Below are 26,086 nucleotides of genomic sequence, written 5' to 3'. Positions count from 1 at the left end.
CTGCGCTGTCGCCGGTGACTCACAGCAGCCCAGCTCCAGGTTGAGCTGTTGTTCAGCATCTTAGCTGTGGAGGGCAGTGTCACTGGCCCTCATATGTGGAATCCGAACCAGGGCCCTCTGGCATCCCAAGCCAATTCTTAACCATCGCGTCACTCGGCCGGCCCCTGCCTTAGCTTCTTAAAAAAACAAAATTGTAATAAAATATACCTAGCAAAAACCTTTAACCATTTTTAAGTGTACAATTCAGTGGCATTAAGTACTCCCCTTTAAAAAACAATCCAAATAGTTGAGCTTTTTGTGTAAAATGTGTTTGCGTACGTCCCGAGTCAGTAAAATTTCTATTCTTTAGTTCAGAAATGTTGGAGGACATGCAACTCAAAAACTGAGAATCAGAGTTGGAAGTGACTAGAAAGACATCTAATTCCACCTCACTTTACATATTTTATAAACTCACAGATATTAAATGACCGAATCAAGTTCATACAATATTAGGACTTGTTTTTTTTTTTTTAATCACTTTTTTTTTTTTTTTCCTTTTTTTTTTTTTTTAGATTTATTGGAAGAGACCTTAAAAACCCATCTCCCCAGCTGATGATTTTTTTTCCTTTTGTTACACTCCCACTGGTTGTTTTTTTATCTCTGTTTAAATACTTCTTGATGAGAGTTCACTCCTTTTGAAGGCAGCCGATTCCATTTTTCAGAGCTATTTTGTTTTATGAGTAGCTCAAGTTTGCTTTTCATTAATTTCTATGTATATATTTTAGTTATTTTGAATAAGTCAGCTCTGTAGTGTGGTATCAAAGTTAATGTGACAGAATTCACATAATACCTATATTTTTACAACTAGAATGATTTATTATTAAAGGATACTTGACAGAAGGAGTACGTGGTTTCAAGGACTAAAAGAAAAGAGTTGGACTTCAGGGACTTGATCTGTCATGTCCTCTCTTACCATCAGAAAAAGGCAGATTGTCCCCCTGGGTTGTGCTTCTAAAACCGTATACTTGGACAAATTTGCCATTAGCTGATATGGACAGCCTGGCAACTTTCTCACTTAAAGCTGGCTTTTATGCTTACTTTGGCTTGCTCTTGAATAAATTTCAATGAAGTCCATTAGAACAGTAAGCCCTAATTTAATGTATTCTTATCTTCGCTTTGTATAGCATGCAGTTTTAACGAGGCAGGACAAAAATTTAATTGTCTAACATAAGTAATTATTAGCGTTTTGGTTAGAAATTCTTATATATCTAAGGAGTCTCGTTTTTCATTATTCTGAATGAACTCCAGGTATTCCTCCTGAAATGGAGTGCCAACAGCTGAGCACAGTTGGGTGTGACATATGTTGATGAAAGAATGTCCAGCCTAAGAAAAAGTCTTATAAGAGTTTATTTGAGCCTCACTGACAATTGCGGGGAAGCAAAATCTCAACAGATTGAGAAAATGTTCCAGAGGATGGCTGTTTTGCAGCTTATTTTATACATTAGAATCAAAGGAGGAGATGCAAGGAGGGTTACATAAAATTCATTGGTGGTAGATTAGAGAGGCAGGAGAAAGCAAAGCAGGGAAATCTCTGAGAGTGGATAAAAAGCACAGTGGAGAGACACATACTTCTTTTACATCTGTGGGTACAGGATATTTAACAGGATAAAAAGGTATGTGGGCAGCATACCATGCTCTGGTGCTGGCCATTGTGCCTTCAATGCACAAAGACAATCGACAATTTTAGAGGTAAATATTGACCTTTGTCAAGGAAGCTACAGACCTCAGCCCTGACCACCCACCATGACACACTTTTAGTTAGGAATTTTTATGTTCAGACCAGCGTGTGTGTTTAATCTCCATCTCTGGGTCTGTAAGGTCCATCATACAGGCCTCCCCTGTGTTAGTCAGGTTTATTTTATTAAGTGGCCCTTTCTTCGTCCACACATAGCAGGAAAAATCCTGCTAGTTCCTAGGACTAGGAAGCAAAGATCAACTTTCTAGGACTAATTCTGGTCGGGCCACTTAAGAGTTGTATGACATTGGACCTGCTGCTTGACTTTGTCCTTATCTGTAAAATTGGGGACAGTTTGCCTACTTTGCTTTACTGCCTAGGGTTTTAAGATACAACAACAGAAAAGCCTTTTTTAAAACAGTAAAGTCTTAAAAGATGAAAGATTTTGTTTTTAAATTCCATCTACAATTTTGGGCAAAGTGACTTGGAGGATAAGCAGAATTTGTCACTTTGTTAGATTTATAATATTATATGGTCCGCCACCTTCAATTCATCTTTCAGCCTCGCAGGTTTAATCTGCTATTTACTGGTGTTGAATGGCACTATCAGTGAGATCACTAAAAATTCATATGATAAACTGATGATTCCTTCAACATCTCAGTCTTTTTTAAAAGATATTTTTTTAAATGAGGACATAGTAAAAATACCAAAACATCATTTGTATTCTGTTAATGGGTCTCTCTTTTTTTTTTTTAAGATTTTTATTGGGGAATTTGGGGGATGAGAACAGTGCTGGGGAATTGGGGAAGGGGAACAGACAAGTTGCTGTCCTTTTGTTCTTCAGTATAGTGGAGGACGTTGCTTCACTGGCCCAAGTTGGCACCATCATTGCGCTCTTCCCGGGAGAGGCAGATCAGTCGCCGGCTTCTGGATAGCCACTCACGGCGGCTGCTGGCCGCTCACGCTGGCTGCTGGCTACATACGGTAGCCCATGGCAACCCACTGCCAAAGGGTCTGCAGCCTGCGCCGTCGCCAGCGACTCTCACAGCAGCCCAGCTCCAGGTTGAGCTCTGTTGTTCAGCATCTTAGCTGTGGAGGGCAGTGTCACTGACCCTCATATGTGGGATCTGAACCGGGGCCCTCTGGCATCCCAAGCCAGTTCTTAACCATCGCGCCTCTCGACCGGCCCTCTTTTTTTTTTTAACCTAGTTGGAAAAAATGTTTTTGATTATGTGATAGGTTTACCACGCTATACTATGCATTTGAGCTACATGGGGTTGTGTCTCCCCCCCCCCCCCAAAAAAAAATTAAGAATTGATTTACCCCAATCTTGAAGGTTTATAGTTTGGAGAGGTAAGGTAATATGAAACATTATTTAACAAAAGAAGGCAGTATACCGTATTTGCCGGCGTATAAGACGATTTTTTGGCCCTGAAAAATATGCCTCCAAGTGGGGGGTCGTCTTATACGCCAGGTACACTTCAGATAGACTGCCCATAGTGCTTGCCCCGTGCCATAGTGGCCTCCCGATGCCCGCCCACTTCATTCCACATACCGTTCAGGCATCAGCAGCGCTGCTGGGTGTATGCTTGGCTGTTATGCGATTTTGCGAGTGTGGTAAATTCGGGTTACCGTATATTTCTTTACATATGCATTGAAGATTCGCGATTTTGCGCTATCATGGTGCCTGTTAGAATGTTGAAGAGCTCGCACTTGCGCACTAGTGAGGTCCCAGGGAGATGCTGATGCAAGGGTGGACCAGACTGCTATAGTGACAGGGCGGGCAAACAGGGAGCAGGGACCAATCAAATCAGGCTTTGTATACAGCCAACAGCCAACCACAATACTGCACCATTGTACAGTACAGCATAGAAAATGTCGACCAGTCAAACCCCTATCATCCCTATCATGGCACCAGCCAAAAGAAAGAAGTATGATGCAAATTTTAAACTGAAAGTTATAAACTTTGCTAAGGAAAATAATAATTGTGCTGCTGCAAGACAATATGGAGTAACAGAAAAGATGGTTCGGGACTGGAAATCAAATGAGAAAGCATTAAAGAGTATGCCAAGGGGTAAGTGTGCATTAAGAAGAGGCACCCCACACTGGCCAGAACTCAAAAAACATGTAGCAGACATGGTGGCTCAACATCGCCAAAACGGTTATGTGGTGACACGAAATACAATACGCTTGTTTGCACTTCAGTGGGCCAAATCAAATCTGATATTGTTTTACCTTTTATTTGGTGTGTGGAAGGTGTGCGGAAGAGGGGGTAGTCTTATACGGCGAGTATATAACAAACTCTGTATTTTGAGTGGAAATGTTAGGGGGTCGTCTTATACGCCCAGTCGTCTTATACGCCGGCAAATATGGTACAGAATTTAGTGATGCAGCCAGTAGGGGTATACCGAATCTGGTTGGGAAAACCCTCTGAAACCATTGGAATGATCATTGATACCTTAAAGGTATAGAAAGAAGAGGGTTATAAATAGAAGGCATATTTGGTAAAATACAAGAATGAGATAGAAGGATTTACTTACAGGTCAGTGAGTCTAGTCAATTACGCTGGTGAAATTAGATGTGATAAGAGTAGATAGTACAAAGCCAAATTATAGAGAACCGAATACCAGATTGAGGAGTTTAATTGTTCTTTTGTATTAGAAAATTGGTTGGTGAGTAAATAAAGATAGTGCTTCTTTTCATGTTGAGGAAATTGGCCCTGACTTTAAACTCCATATGCAAATTTGGGGAGGTAGTTTTCTCATTTACTGGCTTACTTATGTAGATTTCTCTCAACCCTGAAAATTAGATGTTTTAATAGCTGTAGGTAGAAACAGGAGCCTCAATTCATATATCCTATGCTCTAGTTGTTTTCTATTCTTTACAAGCACCCAGTGAATGCTTGCTTTCACTGCTTTGGTCATTCTATTTTCTTTGCCCAAAATCCATCCCCTTTTGTTGCTGTGTTTCCAGCTCCTACCCATCTTTCAAGCCTAGCTCAAACTCCACCCCTCCAAAAAAACCTTTACCTTATTAGCCCACAGTGAAGTAATTTTTCAGTGATTGGATCCCATAGTTCCTTTCTTGTAATTCCTCATTACATATATGTTCTAGTTCCCTTTTATATTGTAAGCAGTGACTAACAATGTTATACGTGTCATAGCATCTAAATACGTGGGAATTGGAAAACATTGTTTTAAGAAATCATTTCTGTTTTTTAGGCAGGTATTTTGTGTGAGTAGAGAGAGTAGAGGAAGGAATGGACAAAGAAAGGAACAAAATGATGGTGAAAGGATCTTAAAGGCAGAAATTAGGAAATGAGGGAGAGACTAAAAGGAAAGGAACAAAAAGTATGAAACAAGGATTTTTCTTTGGGTTTATTAATCTATGTGTATCATATTTTAGTGGCTGAGTGTCATAGCCATTTTATGCTTTTCCCTAAGGAATCTAGAGGGCTCACTCGGGTTTATTAATAATTGCTGATGTTACAATTTGAAAGCCTGCTATAATCTATTTTTTATCATTAAAACTTAAATACTTCTGAAGGATATCTAGTTACTGAAAACTAAAGTTTTAGCTTTTGAATTTTAATAGCAAAATACCTTACTGTGAAGCATTACCAAAATGCCATATTCAATTTGGGGATTAAAAGAGGGCTGATATCAAGAAAGATCTTTGGAGTAATTTCTACCTGTTTGAAAGTTTGGGGAGAAACTCTTAAGTGTTTGTTCACCAGACTGTTGAAGCTAACTTATTCTCAGATCAGAGTCTGAGCTTTTAAATGCTAATTTAGGTAGTACTTTCTTACCAATTTAGACCATTTGTTTTGTGAGCATATTTTTTAGAGATGACTAAATCGTTCTATGGATAAAAATTAGTCTCTTGTCCAAAAGCAGGTAAATATTTACCTTTTTTTGCTATCTGGAAATAACATGGTCTCTTTAAATTTTGCACTGTGTACCATAGGTTAAATAAGTGTATACATATTTTATGTTATTTACATAGCTTTTAGGCAAAGCAAATACCATTTACTGGTGTGATAAATACATAGAAAGCTTATTCTGCAGTTTTTTAAAGCGATAAACTACCACTATCTGAAGTTTGACAAGTGATTTTCTGTAAATAATTGGTATGTTATTTTCCACTCATTTTTTTGACAGCTGGTTCAATTTTTTTTTCTTTAAATATTAACTCATTAGTATTGTTGAACACTGTTTAATGGTTTTAGATCACGGTAAGACCAAGAAAAATTGTACCTTGTAACAATAACTTACCTTGTAAGTTTGAGAGCCATTATATTGTAGGGGTAAATGGTTTGAACTCTGGGTTCAGAGAAACAGGGTTCTAAATCCATATCTGCCACTGTGCAGTCTTGGGAAGTCTCATTTGTCTGAGCCTTAGTTTCCTCATCTGTGAAATGGGGATAAAGTCCTTCATCCTTTTTAACAAATAATAAATTTATTGAGCTTACTATATACCAGGAACCATACTATATTTTGGATAATAATAGTACCTTGTGTTATAAGATCATAGGAGGGGTTAAATTACAATGCATGAAAAACACTTAGCAGAGTGTTTAGAAGTGACTGATAAATTTTATCTCTTATTTTAAAAATATCCCAAATACATTTTTAAAAATTCCCAAAGTAGTTTCAGGGAATAATTTATATATCAGAATATGTCATTAATATTTCTTTTAGGAGACATTTCATATTTGCATATATAAATGTATGCAACTTCATATTCTTCTGTCTTTTAAGATAGGAATGTATGGACCACTAATAATAGCGAGGGAAGTAATTATATTAGGAAATAGCTAAATCCATTTGGTCTTATTAAAGTATGGAGCTATTATGTAATCTTCAGGTAATCCAGGAAATGTTTGGACACCTAGAAAAGCTCTTTGTAACAGTATAAAAACAATTTTAAATAGACTTATGCTGTGTGACAGTTTATTTTACAAAAATAATTATACAGTTTTCCTTTGAAGGTTGCCGTTATACCTATGGCTAGTTCAGAATTGACTTAATATTAAGGTCTGAATTTAAGAAAACAAGTATTACCTCCTTCTTTCTTTTTAATTTTCTCTCTTCCTTTCTTGAAATATAGGTAAAGTTCTTTCTAGAATATTTTATACATATACACACATATATACAGATGCACACATATATTTCCCTTTCCTGTTTTAATAAATAGTGATGGGTGGGGAGGGGTTTTGTTTGCCTTAGATCTGTAATCCTTATAACATCACTGTAATGCTTAAGACAGTAATTAATGAACAGAATAATGAAATGTGTTCATTTCAGTTTCAGAGCCAAAAAGATGATATTTAATAGGTTAATTGTAGTTTATTTACATGAAAGATTTCCAATGGATAGGAAAAACTTCCTTTCTTGTTTAAAAGTTTGGTTAATCATTGCATTTTACTATATTAGTTTATTAGTTAATTAAGATTTTAATGTATTTTCATTCTACATGTTTGTGATTTGTGGCATTTCATCTGTATATGTAAGCCTAGATCATTTTAGAAATAATAGCTACAGCTACCATCAGTTGACTACTTGCTCTCTGCCAGGCAGTGTTCTAAAAGTATTGAATGTATTGAGTCAACTGTTCCTTACAATAACCCTGTGAGATAGGCACTATTATCACCATTTCTCAGATGAGGAAACTGAATCACAGGTGACTTTACACAAGGTGACAAAGTTAAGTATTATTGCCAGGATTCAAGAACTTGTATGCTAGTCTTTACTGTCCAGTACTTCTTAAATGCTGTCTCCCCTAGATTTTACAATCAGGTTAATTATTTGAATAATATATAAATACAGGCATCATATTTAAAAAACAAAAAAGAATAAAATATTGATTCTCATCTGAATGTTTGCTGAGCTCTATAATTAGTATTGACCTGTATTAACCTGTACAGGAAGGTACCACCATAATAGATAGCCAGGTATTAGCACAACTAGAAATAGTGATCAAGATTTCAAAACCTGGGATTAAAAAATATCTATTCATTAATGAATCATTATTTGCTTGTTTTTCAGTGTGGTTTCAGTAATACTGGTTTGATTTGGGTAAATTATCATTTAATGTGACAGTAGTTTTGATGAGTAGATCAGTTTAGCTGTAGCCTGGTTCAATGATTATTTATAATGGATATAGCTAAAATTCATTAAAATGTACACACAAGGATTAATTTTGTCTTCTTTTTCCCTCTTCAGTAAAATCAAACAGGGTCTATTACCTAGCTTGGAAGATTTGCTGTTCTATACAATTGCAGAAGGACAAGAGAAAATACCTGTTCATAAATTTATTACAGTAAGTTTTTATATTTTTCTATCGTAAACTTAAAAAATCAGTAATAGCTGAATCAGTAATACAATAATATTTAAATGTAGTCTTAAAGGTCACCTGATATGTAGATTCTGACTGACACTGTTTCTCTTATTATGTTTTCAAATTTTCATCATGCTCATTTCAAGGTAATCAGTGAAAGAAAATGAAAGAGTGAGAAACTTGTCCAGAAAGTGGGTAATAGTGACACTAAAATGCCATACACATATTCAGGTCCTGGATAGAAGTTTTTATATACAGGAATTAAAGCTTGTAGTTGGAATAAGCATATACATTATTTGCACTATATATTTACAAACTCTTATTTTTTTAAAAACAGGCACTCAAATCTACAGGATTGCGAACGTCTGATCCCAGGTTGAAAGAGTGTATGGATATGTTAAGATTAACTCTTCAAACAACATCAGATGGTGTCATGCTAGACAAAGATCTTTTTAAAAAGTAAAAATTTCTGCCAAACGTTTAATGGTGATTGCTATGCTATATGGTGATTTTTCTTTTACAACAAAATTGTGTCTTTGAAGGCCAGTACTTCTGTGTAACTGAAAAAAGGGCGCGGTGGGGGGAGTTTATAAACTAAACAACTGTTTGAAGAACTTGGTGCACATTAAGGTTCTATAATACATTGGAGCTATTGTATACTTCCTTTGAAACTACTCTAAGGAAATGTAGCCATGGATGTTTCCAATCCAGTACCTGGAGATTGCATTCATTTTACATAGAGCACACCCATTGTCCTGTCATGGCTTAAATTGATCTCCAATTCACTGAATGTCTTGCAGGCTTTCTCGCCATGGTCTCTGTTTCTTTCCTACAAACTGGTTTAGATGATATCATAAAATGAGAAGGTTTCAGACAGCCTGTATTCCTTTTGTTTTCATATCTCCATTGTATGCTTCTCTCCTCTCTTCAGGCCTATTAATACATAGGTTTTTGACTTTTAATTTTCCTCAAAATATTTAAAAACTAAAGACAACTTTGGAGATTAATGCCTTGATTTGGTTGAATAAGAATATTTATTTTTGACTGTCCTATATTTCCTATCCGTTTATTTATCTTTATTAACATGTTCCTACTAGTCTGATTACTTAATGATTTAATGTACAGCGTTTTTTGAAATAGATCCCAAAGAGGTAAATGGTATTTTAAACTACTAATAAAGTGAAAACTAGTGTAAAACTGTAAACACTACTGTAAGACACTGGTTTTTTTCAGACCATAGGTTTAAGTTGAAATAGATCCAAAGAATTCCAGCATCTACCTCGAAAGTTGATTTGTATGTATGTATTTATGTATTTTTATTTTATCTTTTGAGGGCTGGATGATTTATTCTAGATATCTCCTGGAAATATGCTGCACTTTTAAGTCATCTGAAAGTAGAAGCATTTAATTGAGATTTCCAAAGCTCCCTGGCATGCTGTGAAGCACTGCTGACAGTTTGGGATTATCTTTTCACCACAAGGTTCTTGATTCTATTAACTCAGCTGACTTTATAAAGTGTAGATTTTAGGTCCATGTTGGAATTGGTGTTGGGAATTTTGAGTCTTTAGAACCTGTTTCTTTGTGGAGGGAAGGAAATCATTTTTAGTTAGCTGTACCTTGCAGTAAGGATTATTTTATTTTTAATGTTCATGAGCTACCTGTGAAAGTACTCTTCATTGTAGCACCTTCTGGGAGTTACTTTGGCATATCTGAGAATGAAGTTGTCAAGAGATGGTTGGTAGATCTGGGTATGACATAATAGATATGAGGAATTGCTTTGGAGTTTTAAGTGAAAGCAGCATTTTACACTTTTTTAGTACTGTTCAAAATTTTTGGTGCTTTATAAACATGTTGCTATGTTTAAATATGAAATTAAAAGTAATTTAAATACATTGATTATAAATCCAGGACACAATGATCAAGTTTTCTAACCATAATTTATAAAAAATAACAACTACCATCATTTTAAACACTAATCTAATCTTTAAAAAATTGATAATTGTAATATAGGCAGCTCCCAACTTGACAAATGCTTAGTGGTATATGTGAGAAGGCAGTAGAAAAGTCTAAGACCATAGGCATAAGGATTTCTCTTTCCATCTTTAGAATGAGGTGATTTAAAAACCTCTGAGTATTAACCTTTTCAGGCCACCTGGAAAGGTGATTGCTGCAGAGTTACTCCTGTTTTCAAAATAAGAAGTTTTCTAGTTAGTGTTGCCAGAAATAAAATTATGTGAGCTCCATGCAGGCGGGAAGATGTTACAATGGAATTCATTTTTCCAGAGAAATAATTTATAAAGGTTATAAATTTGGTTGAAGGCAATGTGTTGCTATGTTACCTAAAATAATATTGTCGGTTAATATAATTAGCCTTTGAGGGTAATTTGAGAAACACCTATTATATATGACTTTTTTTTTAATGAGAAAGTCAATTCTAAATGTACTGTTGGAGCATAATCTGTTGGAAACTTGGTGACTGCCTATACCCATCTAGATAGTCAATTGTTTTTAATGCTAATAATCCTTAAAACTAATAGAAATAGAAAATTTGTGTTGAAAATGAATTCCACATTTATTCATGCATTTTTAACAATTTTAGTATTAGAACTCTTTTTAAGTGTGAACATAATTTTTTGGTCTTTTCTGTTTGAGGGGAAAATGAATGGTAGTCTTTGCATTTTGTATATTGTTTGATTTTCTTTAAAAAGTCATCAGGATTATTTTACTAATGAAAAATTATGTGAGATATTTTGTTAAATATTAACATACATTACAGTTGTAAATCATAAACACGTAAAGAAGGAAAGAAAAATTATTATTATTCCCAGTTTACAGATGAGAACAAAGCATGAGAAAGATGTGACTTGCTGAAATGTATAAGAACTTCCTCCTCAGAGCTCATTGTATGACTTCTAATTTTCTACATTCATGCCAGCTGTATTAAAATAGCTCCCAAGAGAAACATTTACTATTTGAAATGCTCATCATTGTGCAGTTAGACACTCTTCTGAGTGGTAAGATTACTTTTGTTGGCCACAGTAATTCCCAGTTAAGGCTGTTACCACAGCTTTACCACCATCTTCTGATAGAGGAAAAAAAACCAAAACAGTTTCACTGACTATACAGTTTTAATTATAAACCTCCTTTTAAAAGTGCTGATTAATTTTAAATAGTAGTAGGTTAATAATTTAAGTTTGTTTGGCAGTCTTCATTTTCTCGTGTGTAACTTCTTGAAAAATAAGGATGTAGATTTGATTTGATATAGGTACAGTGATTTAAGATCAGGAATTGTCTTAACTTTTTTATGCTGAGAAATTATTTGGTATACTTGCAAATCTAATGTACAAATTGAATTGCTCTTTGAAACATATTAAATATTAAATCAATTGCAAAACTTAATATTTTTTTAGATTAACATTGTGAAGCTATCAGAAAACAATATATCAAAGTTGATTGAAGTAATTATTTGTTATCTCTTGGATGTCAATTATATCTACGTTTATAGGTTAATGGAAATTAGGACTATAACTTTATTTAAAAAAATTTTTTTTATTATTATTATTAGTTTCAAGTGTACAGAACAATGCAATAGTTATCCGTTTCATCCCTCACAAAGTAACAACCCCCTTCCCCCCATCCACTGTTCTTCCACCCCCGATATCATACTTATCTATTACAATGTGATTGAGGCACATCTTTATCACTGAAAAGAACCTATTTTAAATCATTGTTTTAATTTTATGTTGACCAAGTGAGTACATATTCTGAACTTTTATTAATAGTTAAAATGTGAAATCTGGCTTTTAATTTTAAGTTGATGTTTCCTTTAGAACAACTTGAATTAAAATATTGAGATGTAAAACTTCCTCATTTAACATGGATAAAGAGGAAATACTGAGAGTGTCTATTTCTTCATTTTTCCATTTGTAATTAGTACAAGTTATTTACTTGCAGGTTGCAGTTTTCTTATTTGTAAAGTAGGGAAATTATCCTTCTCAAGAGTGTTTATGTTTTGAGGGTGAAACAGAATGAATAGTACTTGAAACTTAGTACTTTAAAAAAAAAAAGTCAATTTAATTTTTTTTTTCTTTTCCCCCAAAGAAGCTGCTAATAATAGTGTCACATCACTTACCTGTGAGGAATCAATTACATAAATAACTTCCCATATGTAGTTAATTGTTTTACTTTAATACTTCAACTATAAACATTTGGGTTTTTGTCTCTTAAGGGCTTAGTCTTAAGTTGGTATTATGACTTGATGCTTACGTCTAGCAAGTCTTCCTTTACCAAGTAAATATTTTATTACTGAGTTACTGAGACTCTATAAAGAGCTTAGACTATATGGTTGGTATAAACTGTTTATAAAATTCTTCTTTAAGGTTACATTAATATATTGATTTTTTTGGCTTAAATCCTTTTTTAGAACAAAGCAGAATATTAATTCAAATCTTTAGATTTTAGGCCCTCCAATCACATGGTTTTTGAGGTGTGATCAAAAAATACTGTGAATGTTTAAATAAAATTATTATAGTAAAAGGCACATTGCCGTTAATCCCCCTCAAAACACTCCCCCTTGCTTCGAACACACTTATTCCATCGTTCTTGCCACTTTCTGAAGCAGTTCTGGAAGTCCTCTTTCATGAGTGTCTTTAGTTGTGCTGTCGTGGCTGCCTTGATGAATGAATTAAAAATGTTGACCTTTCATGGTCATTTTGACTTTGGGGAAGAGCCAGAAGTCACACGGTGCCAGATCCGGTGAATAAGGTGGATGAGGACACACCATAATGTTTTTATTTGACAGAAATTGCAGTATCAGAAGCGATGATTGACATGGAGCCTTTCTTTCCATTGTGACCACAAAATACAGTGAATGCTGCCGCCGAGTGCCATCCAGTGGAAAGCAGGGATCTTCAATACGGGAAGCCGTGCCTCAAACCTTAGTAACAGCATGTGACAAGTTTCAACTTGTTTGGTGCAGTCAATAGGGTGTGAGCTATGGTTGAGAGAAAGTGTGTTTTCAAGTGTACCATAAATCCTCCATCATGACAGTGTTCCATGTCACACATAGTTCTTGTCAAATAAAAACATTACGGTGTATCCTTATCCACCTTTTTCACTGGATCTGGCACTGTGAGACTTCTGGCTCTTCCCCAAGGTCAAAATGATTCAGGACATCGAGGCAGCCATGACAACACAACTAAAGACATAAAAGAGGACTTCCAGAACTGCTTCAGAAAGTGGCAAGAACGATGATATAAGTGTGTTCAAAGCAAAGGGGAGTATTTTGAAGGGGATTAATGGCAATGTATCTTTTACTGTAATAAATGTTTTTTATTTAAACATTCACCATATTGTTTGACCATACCTCGTACCATATCTTACAGTTTTAAACAAGGAAATATTTTTATTTTATAATATATTACATATCTAATGGAATAATGCAGATTAAACACTTTTAATGATTCAAATAATGTAAATTTAATTATACTACTTTAAAATTACTCATTTTTACAAGCATTTAAATAAGCATTTTGAGACAAATTAATCTGACTAAACAAAGTTGATTTTATCTCCTTTTTTTAGCTTAGAAATGCAAATTTTTCAAAATACAATTCAGGAAAAATGTGGTAAAATACAAGATGGTTCTTTTTTTGTGAAATACTAGTAATAAATATATATAGGAACTAAGGGATATATGCCTGAGGTTACTTAATGGAAAAATAAACCGTCTCAACTATGATACATTAAAGTATGATTTTTGTTAACTAAATGTCATGCTGAATGCTTATCAGCTCTGTTAGACTAAGAGATTTGTTTTTAGATGGTCTTAATACTTAACCTGTGGAGTGCTGTGCTATTTTAATTCTTGATACAATTTTAGGCAATCTAACTTATTTTTTAACTTGTTCAACAGCTTACAAGCAACTACATGAAAGGCTGCTTGAAGAAAACAACGTAGAAAGAATGTAATTTATAGACTTTAGTTTGTTGTATAAAATGATGTATTTCTTTACTGTTTAAATATTCTCCTAATTAATATTATTATTACGAAGTACTAATATTTGAAAGGCACCCAGTCTATTTTTTTTTCTCACATTTCACAGATGTGTTCAAAGCAACATTGTTTTGTTGACACAAGCCTTTAGAAGAAAGTTTGTCATTCCTGACTTTATGTCTTTTACCTCTCATATCGATGAGTTATATGAAAGTGCTAAAAAGCAGTCTGGAGGAAAGGTAATGTTTTTAATGTGAATATTTTCCTAAACCAATCACTTAATAAATTCAGGTCAACTTGAAGTATAGAGAATAAAATTGTGTAGTGTTCTTATGTTTTGCTAATTAAGAAATTTAAGTTAAATGAAGTTATTGAATTAAGTGCTTTTAAAATATTTTAAAAGTTTAACTTCAATTGTTATTTTGGCTAAAAAAAATCTAAGTTTAAGAACGCTTTGATTTTCAAATGATTGTGATGGCTTTTAAATCTTTAATAAAAAAAGTAACTATTGGGAATTTCTGCAGATATATCCTTGAACATTAAGTAAAATGTTTCCAGTTTTAAAAACCCTCTAAATAATACTAAGGGCTATTTTATCTCTTCATACTGGAAGATTTTAGATAGTGGAACCCTACCAGCATGACCCTGATTAAAGAAATTCTTGATTTTTTTTTCCCTTAAAAAGAAAAAAAATCAAGTTCTAGTTCCTTTTTTAGACTGGTTTTTTTAGGAAGAGAGAATGCATTAGAAAATATAGGGGATGAATGGAGACTGAGAGAAATTGCTTAGATCTCACCTGTAATTCTCAAGTCTATTTGGGCCTTTAGTTTTAATGAATGTTGTTATAAAAGATAGACTACCAAGCTACTAAGTACTATAAAATAACTATTCATTGGTGGAAGCTAAATTGAGATAAATTTTTTGGTAGAAGAAATTATTTTCCTATATTATATCTGTTCATTTCTTTCCCGTATTTTGGTTAGGTTGCAGATTATATTCCTCAACTAGCCAAGTTCAGTCCTGATTTGTGGGGTGTGTCTGTTTGTACAGTAGATGGACAGAGGTAAGTTTATTTCAAATCCATGAAAACCATCAGTCATTTGTAAAATAAAAATTCAGTTGCAAAGTGCTCACACTGAAGGCACAGCCACTAACAAACAAGGATCTAGTAGAATTAAAAAAATAATGTGAGGGTAATGCAAAGAAAATGATTTTATTTTTAAAACCTATGAATTAAGGAGAAAATGGATAAAGTTCTGGAATGTTTTTTTCAAGAATGACTGTTATGCTGTGAGTCAGACATAAAGATTTATTATCACATTGTAATTTGGTTTTGTCAATCAAAAAAAAATCTATTCTTACTCATTTGAGGACTTAGCTCAGAGATACATCTTTCTGGGTTTTGTTTTGTTTTGGTTTTTACTAAGGTAATTATTTTTTAATTAAAATGTAACATATAAAATAAGGTATACAACTCCTGTGTGTATACAGCTTGATGAATTTATATCAGAGATGTAATTTTACCATAAATTTTACTACAAGTCAGTTAACCTTATAATTTAGGTTTTAATTTTCAAGATAAAGTCCCAATGAAAGCTTTACCCCATTTGTTAAATTTTGTTCTCTTAAGTGCCTTCATTCTAATTGATCTTTTTATTTTTTACTTACTATCCTTTAAAAGAACAATATAGTTTACCGTAGGGGTTGGCAAACTTTTAAGACAGAAGGGTCACCAGGGGTCAGCAAACTGTGGCTCTGAAGTAAAATTGAAAATGAAAATAAAACTATCATAGTTTCATTTATAAAATTTTTACAGGATATTATTCACATAATGGTGGTTATGTAGAAATATGTTTATGACCCTCAAATAATTTTTGAATTGTTGTGAAGGACAGGATTGGCTCTTCCAGGGGTCGGCAACTTTTGAGATGGAACGTACCCAAAGAGCCGCATGTGGTTCGCGAGTGGCAGTTTGCTGACCCCTAGTTTAGCCCATTCATTCTTAAGAAAAGGAATCTGATGCCCAGAGTTCATATCATAGTGGAAGACATGAAATCAGCACCTAGGTGTCTTAACTTCTAGTGCATTTGACTAGATTTTAAACATCTAGTCATAATGACAGGCTTTTGTCCTCCTCTGGGGTTGTAAAATATGTTCAACATTCATTGTGTGTTGAATTAAATGTTGGGCACTCTGAAAAGACACAAGTACATGAGAAGATGTGGCTTTATCCTTATGAAGCACATTCCAATAGGGAGTGATAGTCCTATTTTTGTAATTGGAGAAAATGGTTTATCATGTAATGGAAATTTTTATATCTGGAGGAAATTACTATCATGTAATGCTTGCACATGGTTTTTCTCCTAAACATTCTTTGGGTATAGAAATGATTCTTGTAGTTTAGTTTTCTTATCTAGAGAATTTTAAAAGTTGACTTTGGACTAGAACCATATGTATTTTTAAATCCAAAGGTAATAGTATGACAGGCTTTGGTGAGGTTTTAGAATCATTGTTAAGTTGAAGTTACAGCCTGAATTAGAAAGTATTCATAAATATAACAGGGAAAATATTATACTTGTTCAATATATGTGTTCATTTTCCATAACATACCTAGAAGTGAGGTGGCCCTCTGACATCTCTGTTAACCAGTTTGCCCAGGAGTAGTTATTAATAGTGCTCAGTTTTATGATGAATGAGTTTCATTGTGAATTAATTGAGTACCTGTAACGTGTTGGGGTATTTTTCGGGGCACTTGGGATACTTCAGCGATACAAAGATCTCTGCCCTTGTGAAGCTTACATTATTATGAGGTCAGTGAGAATTTTTATATTTTCAAACCTACTCTCTACTTTATGTGCCAGTTTGGTAACATATAAGCTTTCTTTTTGTTCTGTTGTTATCTGCATGGTAATAATGACTGCCATTAGCGCCAGCTCTATCAAGTTTATAATATTCTATGCCATTTCTTTTAATGGGGCCTGAATTGTGAGCAGATATGGTTGACAAGGTGAGGCATTTATAGATAGGGTCTCAGAGAATGGTATTGAATATAAATTGAGCCCCATTTAAAAATTAACCACAGTTTAGCCATGATTAAAGCTATGGGTAAAAATACGGTGACTGATTTCTAAAAGGGCTAGTTTATCTTATTGAATACAGATAGGAGGAATAAGGAGGGCCATACCCTCTTAACCCTCAGAAGAAAATTTTCATAGTACTTACCTAATTTTGAATCATTCTGTTACCTGAGTACTTGTAAATTTTTGCCTTTATTTTCACTAGCCCTCTTAAAATAAACATTTATTTTTTAATATTCAAGTAAACCTGTGGTTGAGTTATGGGGAAAACTTTGTAAATTAGAATTAACATGGAAAAATAACAACTCCAATTATTCAGTTACTTTTTTCCAGTTGATCTTAATTATTTTTTAAATCTACTTTTAAATAGGCATTCTATTGGAGATACCAAAGTTCCATTTTGTCTTCAGTCCTGTGTAAAACCTTTGAAATATGCCATTGCTGTTAATGATCTTGGAACTGAGTATGTGCATCGATATGTTGGGAAAGAGCCAAGTGGATTAAGATTCAACAAACTGTTTTTAAATGAAGATGGTAAGAATTACATAAAAGTTGATCGGAAAAAGAAATACCTTATTTTCTTGTGTAAATCTAAGTAGTTATTTTTTTTCATTTTTTTTTTTAAAGAAAATTAAAAGCATTTGTACTTTCATTTTTTCATAGAGGTGATGTAATCACCTACTTTTTAAAATGATTGTTTTAGGCATCTCATACCACTGGAAAGTGGGATAAAGAGAAGATGGGGGCAGGGAGTAAGGTTTTTCACTTTATAACCACCTATAGGGGATTATCTTGTAAAATGTCACAGTGTCCGGAAATTGCTTTAAAATAATTCAGCGAAGTGTAGCTGGGAGTGCTGGGTGTGATTATTAGTATTGTAGGTTGGTAGTTATTAGAGCTAAATGATGGATCCATGGGTTTTTATATTCTTTCTACTTTTGTAGTTGTATATTGTACATATTTGAAAACTTTTTAAATAAGTTTTTAATGGTGGCCTTAGTTGAGATAGTGTATTTGCTTTTTATTTCATAACATTTAATATTTGAAAGAAACATCTTGCATTAAATAAATAGTTGGACAACTAACAAGCCTTATTACTTAATAGGAATACAAAAGAAAGGGGAGGACAAAAGTAGTTAGTACTTTTGATTTGGTGTTTTAAATCTAAAAACCAACCTAAGGATTGGTTTCAGTTTTTTAATCTTTCAGGTATATGCTGGGTTCCTCATTGCATGATGAGTTAAGGTAGAAATGCAGAAAGCAAGAATTCAGTGGTTGCAGTAATAATTGGGAGAAGTATACTTATGTATTTTTTCTTTCAGCTGGATAAAATTAATCAGTTTTGTGCATTCTGGTTAAAATCGTGCCCATAAATTTCAGATGTCACCTGTGTCCATTTTATCATCATACCAAGAAAATACTTGGCATTAAATAGCAGCCTTTAGTAGTTAGTTTAAATGTCATTACTGCTGTCATAAATATTTTTTAATTAAAATCTCTAAATTAAACCCTTCAATTCTTCCCTCCTACTTAGGGCAGAGCAGAATAAAAGTAGATTTTTACAATCATAGGTTTTAGACTGAGGTTTTATACTGCAGTAAATGCTGGTGTTATAATATCTCTGGTGTGTTTCCAAGCGTTCAGATGTCTGGCTTTTGAGCCAAAGGCAGAGTGAGTGAGGAGTTGCTTACATCTGAAAAATTGCTCGGTCATGCCATGAAATGCTTTAGTATTCTTTGAAAGATTTTCTTGAATGTAGCTTATGCAGTATTTGCTGAATATTTTATGATTCAGAAAATACTAAATGCCCACATCTGTGTGGTACCATTTGGAATACACACATTAGCAGCCTCGTGGAGCCCTAGAGTTAGACCTGGTAATGTCAAAAAAAACCATGAAATAACAGATACATGAATATCTACACAAATCCAAATATCAACTAGTTCAGCACAGCTGAATTTCCTATCCTGTTTCCTGTCTGCCTGTGGTTTTTCTTTCAGGTGGATAAAATTGGAAACTTTGTTTCTTGGCTCCCTCTTGCCATGTACTATTTTTCTGTGACAATAACTGCTCTCATTTTGTGTGATCTCAGAGAAAGCAAACTTTTCTTAGTATAATTTGAAATGGCAAAATCTTGATTGTAATACTCATATTAAGTTTTATTTCAGCTTTTGGAACTAGTCATTATAACGGGTAACCCAAAATGTACAATGTTTAAAGCTATTAAGTCATATTTGGTTTTTTTTTAAGATTTTATTGGACATTTGGGGAAGGGGAACAGTGTTGGGGAATTGGGGAAGGGGCCAACCAAGTTGTTGTTCTTCAATCTTTGTTGTGGAGGGCGCCAGTCGCCCGTTGACAGCTCATGGCCTCTAAGCTCAAGGTGCTTTGTTCAATCTTAGTTGCAGGTGGGCGTGGGGGAGTCAAACCCGGCAGCCTTGTTGTTAAGAGCGCACGCTCTATCCACTGTGCCATCCGGGCAGCAGCTCAGCTCAAGGTGTCAAGTTCAGTCTTAGTTGTGGATGGGCATAGCCCACCATCAAACAGGCAATCTTGTTGTTACCAGCTGGGTCATCCTGCCACCTGTTAGCAGCTCAGTGACAGCTCAGTTCGGGCGCAGTGTCACTGGCCCATGTGGGAATTGAACCAGCGGCCCTGTTGCTCAGAGCTCGCGTTCTTAAGTCAACTCTCAGCCAACTGAGCCGCTTTGCCGGCCCTTAAGTCACGTTGTTGATCTTACTTGTATATTGAGGAAAACTGGTAGACTGTTTGTTACCCAATTTTTTGTCTTTATTGATTTTTTTAATTAAAAAAATTTTAACAGCTTTATTGAGATATGCATTTTGAGATACTTCCATACCATATAATTCAACCATTTAAACTGTACAGTTCAGTAGCTTTTAGTGTATTTGTAGAGTTGTGCAACCACAGTCAATTTTAGGATACTTTTATCACCTCAAAAAGATACCCTGCACCCATTATTAGTCAGTACTCATTTCTCTTCTACCCCTGGCAACTAGTAAGTTACTTTGTCTTTATAGATGTACCTGTTCTGGACATTTTATATAAATGGAGTCATATAATATTTGCTCTTTTATGACTGGCCTATTTACTTAGCATAATGTTTTTAAGGTGTTCATGTTATAACATGTATAAGTACTTCATTTTTTTTTAAATCGCTGAATAATATTTCATTATATGGATAATACCTCATTTTGTTCACTCATCAGTTGACAGGACATTTGGGTTTTTCACTTGAGTAGTATCAATAATGCTGCTGTGAACATTTGTGTACAAGTTTTTGTGTGCACATATGCTTTTATTTCTCTTGGTTATATATCTGGGAGTGGAATTGCTAGGCCAAATGGTAACTAACAGTTTGAAGAACTGCCAGGCTATTTTCCAGAGCTCAGAATTTTTTAACCATAGCTCAACTCAAAGAAGGTAACTTGCTTAAAATTCAAGGAGGCTAGTAATGTAGCAATGACTTAATGAATTCTGCTAGAGTTGTAAAGTTAGATAAGAACTTGTTCCCAAAGAAATTAATCACTACCACAAACAGATAATTTAGGAATTATGTTTTCAAATAATGTTTTCATTGCCCTAAGAATTTTGTTTGGCATTTGTGCCATATTGTGAATGAAAATATAATCAGTTGAGGTTTGAAATTCTCTTTATTTTAAGAATTAGAAGATGTAGGATTTTGGATAAACTTAAATTTTAAGTAATTTTTAAAATTAGATAAATAAATCTTTATTGTCAGGAAATAATAGCATAGAGAATTGAGTTTTAAATCCCTGTAATCTTTTTATAACTATGTGTATCACTTGTTAGTGTTAGTGTTTTCCTGTATATACCTATATGTGTGTATACATATACACAAAAATAAAACACTTAAAGCAAAATTGAGTTCACACTAGATGTGCTTTTTCCAAGGCGATGTTTAACAGTAATATTATTTTAGTGCTTAAGAATGTGCCAGGTACTTTCTAAGCATTTCATGTCTTTTAATCAGTTCAAGCATTATGACTCACTGAGGTGTTGGTGTTATTATTACTCTTAGTTTACTGATGGAAAAATGGAGGTACAATAAAGTTCAGTCACTTGCCCATGAACAAATAGCTAGTAAATTGCAGAATTAGGAAATTTGGATGTGCTCTTACACTACTATTGACTACCTTTCTGTACACAAATCTTTGTTTGCATATGTAATTATTATAGCAGCTTCCTAGAAGTGTATTACTGATTTGATATGTGATTTAATTAAATGCATTTCTCCATACCCCCTTCCCCCAAAAAAGAACTGTAACAGTGGCTTACAGAAAGAAATAGATATATGTTCATGGGAAGTGAAGTACCTATGCATCACAGAAAATTATATCAGGTATTTAAAATAATGGTATTGCTTTTATATTTTACAGATAAACCACATAATCCTATGGTAAATGCTGGAGCAATTGTTGTGACTTCATTAATAAAGGTAAATGTTGACATTTCCTTTTAACCTAGTAAATTTTTTTAAATAAGGCATAAAGGTGAATTTTGGATTGTTTATGTAGAACTGTAAAAAGTTTTCTTTTCTTGTTAAAAATATAATCTTGTGGTTTAAGGTTAGGCTGTTTACTTATATCAAAATGAATGATACAATTTCAAGGGCAAAATTAAAACAGATGACTCATTGTAAATTTCAACAGTTACTCTTGACCTGAAGATCTGGCAGAAATTCAAAAAGAAGTCTCTGGTGAACATAGGCACAGAAGTTTTTCTTCTTAAAGTTTTGATTTTTTTTTTTTCCCCTCTTCCTTTTGGCTCTTCTAGAATGAACAGATTCAGAGTTAAAAGCATTTTGCTGTTTAATGTTTGTCATCAACATATGTAAGAACAAGCGTTCTAGTACTTTGTGTTAAGACAAAGTACATTTATTTACCCTTGAATATTCTCAAGTCCTGTATACTTTCATGAGCTGTAATCATGATATTTTCATTTGAACTTGTTTTGTTTTACTTCAATCAATAACTAAAATAAATAAGACTTATCCCAATTATTAAGTTATATTGTGCTTTGGTTTACATTGTATGGTTTGATTTTTCTTTAATGTCTGATTTGCCTTAATAATTGGAAGCTCTAATGTTTGAAATAGTATTTAAAAATGGTGCTATTGCGTGAGATTGTTTAGATTTTTAATTTCTAATTACAAATTTCATTTATTTTCAAATTTCGTTTATGTGTAGAACATTTTTCAGTAAATCTGTGCCTATCTATTCCAAGCTTGAAAAAAAACAAAAAAAAAACCTAAATGGCTTTACAGATGCGTTACTGAGAATGGGATATCCTGATTACACAAAGAATGTTTGAATGTAAATTATCCTCTTAGCCCAATTAATAAAAATTCATCTAATTTGTATACTAGAAATCCTCTCTTAACTTTCATGAATTTTATATGTTCATGAGAAAAGGCTTTTAAAATAGAAGGCTACTATCTAAAGAGTATATGTATGTTTAGTTGTTATTTTAGGATAAATGCTTTGTAAGCATTGGCCCACTCTATCCTTGTAATTCTAGTGAAATATATATTATAGCCAAGTGTTATTTTTTAATGTAACTAATTTTAATAAGCTATGGAAATTTTCATTTTGCCCATAGTAACATCTGGTTATTCATGATTACCTTACATAAGAGGAAAGTTGTCAGTTTGAGGTAAAAGAAACTATTTGTTTATTGTAGAAAATTATAATATGAATATGTGCTAGGCACAGTCCTGCCTTCAGGTAGCTCACTTTATAGCAGCGGTTCTCAACCTTCCTAATGCTGCCACCCCTTAATACAGTTCCTCATGTCGTGGTGACCCCCAACCATAAAATTATTTTCGTTGCTACTCTATAACTGTAATTTTGCTACTGTTATGAATCGTAATGTAAATATCTTTGTTTTCCGATGGTCTTAGGCGACCCCTGTGAAAGGGTCGTTCGACCCCTAAAGGGGTCGCGACCCACAGGTTGAGAACCGCTGCTTTATAGTGTGGGGTTTATACAAGTAAATGGGCCCTTACAGTGAAATTCAATAAATACTACCGTGAGTGAAAAGTCTCAATAATTGTTAGGTTTGAGCAAGTATCTTAAATTAGAAGTAAGGGAAGTTATTATAATATAATGTATGTGTTAATGCTTGATGAGAAAACCATTAGAATGATTCTGAACCTTTTTTGGGTCTTCCCAGAAAAAATGTTCACATAACATGATTTTATATAAACTTTTGGGAGTATCCCAGTTTAAGAACTCCTACAATGGGAAAGATTAGCATGGCACACCAATAGTGTTTTCAAGAAAAAACATTTGTAAATGATTAATAAAGCCTTGCACATGCAGTTAAACCATCTTCTGTTTAATGATTCATGGGTTTAATATACCACATTGAAATGCTGCATGTGGGAAATGCATGTCTGGTCATACCACACTGTCACTTCATTAGTTTCACTTACTGTGTTCATTCAGAAGCCATAAGCTATGCATTGAGCCACGTTAATTTGAGAACTTAGAAACAGAATTAAAACATATGTACACGTGTGGTTCAGTGTCCAACAATGCAAAAATTTAACTGAGTCATCTTGTATTTACAAATTTGATCGGTGATTTTAAATTTATAAAAATTTTAAATTTACTGGCAAAGTTGGAAATGAGGCTTTGGGGTATGGTTCATATTTAATTAAGGTCACTTTCTTTGAATTTTTATTTTGTTTTAAGAAGGTGTTTCACAAATTTTGTTATGTTAAATGAAGTTCATGTAAATCTTGGAGGGGTAAGCTTGATACACTCCTTATAAAACTGACTGCCCCAGTCTAAAATACTTTTCTAAGACGCTTTAAAAAAGAATTCAAAATTCTTACAAATATCTGTATGTTGTATGATCTCTGCAAGTTGTATGATCAGATAATATTTATGAATTGGTAATTGAAACTGAGGTAATAAAACCATAGCCAAAAGGGTTTTCAAGCCCAGCCCTCTTACTTGATATATTATAGATGCCGTGAGGAACCTGAAACTGATAGGTTCTAACAGCAGCAGAATTGGGCTTGAGCTAAATCGCCTGATTTTCTGTTTGCTATTCATTGTAATTCACTCTGCCATATTTAATGTAGATGTTCGCTGTTTCTCTTAATGACATCTTTGTCTATACCTATCCCAGTTGTGTTGTCCAAAAAGCAGAAATTTTACTTTCTGAATTTTAATTTATACAAGTAAAATTTAAATTTTACTTTCTGAAATTTAATTTATTGCCTTAAAAGTCACATCTAATTTTCCTTGGTGCATATAGTCATTCTTTAGACAGTGTGTGCTTACTGCCTGTTAACGAACTAGGCCTCCTCCTCGAGGAGTTTGCATTTGAGTACCTAAAGTGTGGATATTTTACAATGGCTTCTAGATATGAATTCTCTTTTTTAGCTCTTTGAGTTGATGACCATAAAGCTATTTTTTCCTTTCAAAATTCAAGACTTTAATGGTGCTATTAAAATATTTTCCTCATGTTACTACCCTTCCCACACACAAAAAATTAAGTAGAGTCTTTAGTAAGACTCTTTATTTCATAATTTTGTAGTATTGATATTTTTTCCTTGTAGGATTTGGTGGTGATCCTCAGGAAATGGGGGAAGAGGCAGAGCAAATGTTCAAAAGGATTAGCAGATTGTGGAAAAAAAAAAAAGGAGGATTTGGACAGAAGGAACCTGTTGCATAAATTCTTAACTACTAAACTTATAGGAAACCGCCATATTTAAAATTTTAAACAAAGCTATATAGGTAAATACCTTCATAAAAAGAAATGTCATTTTGTACATAAAATGCACATAATTAAAACCATAAAGGTACTACTACACTGCCTCTCTTTTTCTGTATGGTAGCTACTAAATTTACAGGAATACTTTGTGATGCAGTTTGTTTTACTTGATGATGATAATGTGGTTGTTTGATTTAAAGGAAAGAGGAAAAGTAAGTTTGAAAGGAGCACAGTTATTTTGAGTGAAATAGCAATATCCTTATGTAGTTTTTTCTTTCCAGTGGTAAAAATATCACCTAGTTTTAGTTTAAAAGTTAGGTCTTGTGATAACTTGAGCATTAGGGTGGGAAAATAAGGACAATATATTACAAGATAATTACCACACTTCAGCTTTTTTATTTTAAAGGTAAAGAGTATGTTACATTGTTTTATATGTTTATGTATCTCTATTCTAGTGGTAATTTCAAGTTTTGTCATTTGAAGAAGCTTTTTTTATGAGAAGTATTTTTGAATTTAAAAAATCGGTTTTTTTCTTCCTCTCTCTCACAAAAATAATTTAATCATGCTTCATGAAAATCAAGACAAATTTAGTTAACATGTATGTAATGCTCAGTTTGATCATGTAGCAATAACCTGTTAGACTTGCTTGTAAGCCACATTTTTAAGGCAGTTTGTGGCTCTGGAGAGCAAGGAACAATGGATGAGATACTTTGGAGTTGGTGACATTCATAAGAAAGGATTATATTGGTTTATTTACTTCATGTGTATATCAGTTGATGCATTTGAAGTTTTGTTTAAATGAAAGCAGATCATTTATTGCCAGCGGAATTCACTTTTCTGTTACTTTATTTTTTGGGTTTAATCTATGAAAATACTAGATTTATTATAATCCCCCAAGTATTTAGCTTTAAAGTCTTTTCTGTGGCAAGATTAAACTGGGAGTATTTTATAACATCATTTTCAGTTATCTCTTTTTGCCTCCTCCTCTGTGATCTCTTAATTTTCAATTGGCTTTTACATCTCCATACTTTATGAAAGGAATCAAGTCAATTACACACAGAATAACTGATTAAATACAGTGACTACATGAGTCATTCTTATATTAAATTTTTTGGCAGATGTCCTTCTTAACAGTGATATTTTCATTTGTTAAAATGTATAATATATGATTCAGTTCATGAGTATGTTATA

General features: G+C 33.5%; 1 protein-coding gene across 3 annotated transcripts in view; it reads left to right on the top strand.

Annotated features, from left to right (window-relative positions):
- Positions 1-26,086, top strand: part of GLS (glutaminase) — a 77,664-nt gene that overhangs the window by 7,297 nt on the left and 44,281 nt on the right. For all 3 annotated transcript variants that reach the window (XM_019662346.1, XM_019662347.1, XM_019662348.1), the window contains exons 2-7: positions 7,939-8,035; positions 8,391-8,512; positions 14,158-14,287; positions 15,032-15,111; positions 17,496-17,659; positions 21,547-21,605. In XM_019662346.1, coding sequence (XP_019517891.1) covers positions 7,939-8,035; positions 8,391-8,512; positions 14,158-14,287; positions 15,032-15,111; positions 17,496-17,659; positions 21,547-21,605 — 652 coding nt within the window. The remainder of the gene's footprint in view (positions 1-7,938; positions 8,036-8,390; positions 8,513-14,157; positions 14,288-15,031; positions 15,112-17,495; positions 17,660-21,546; positions 21,606-26,086) is intronic.

The sequence above is a fragment of the Hipposideros armiger genome, unplaced genomic scaffold (genome assembly GCF_001890085.2).
Source record: "Hipposideros armiger isolate ML-2016 unplaced genomic scaffold, ASM189008v1 scaffold_372, whole genome shotgun sequence".
Classification (NCBI taxonomy): Eukaryota; Metazoa; Chordata; class Mammalia; order Chiroptera; family Hipposideridae; genus Hipposideros; species Hipposideros armiger.
Note: the sequence above shows the minus strand (reverse complement) of the source record. Positions and strands in the feature narration are given on the sequence as shown.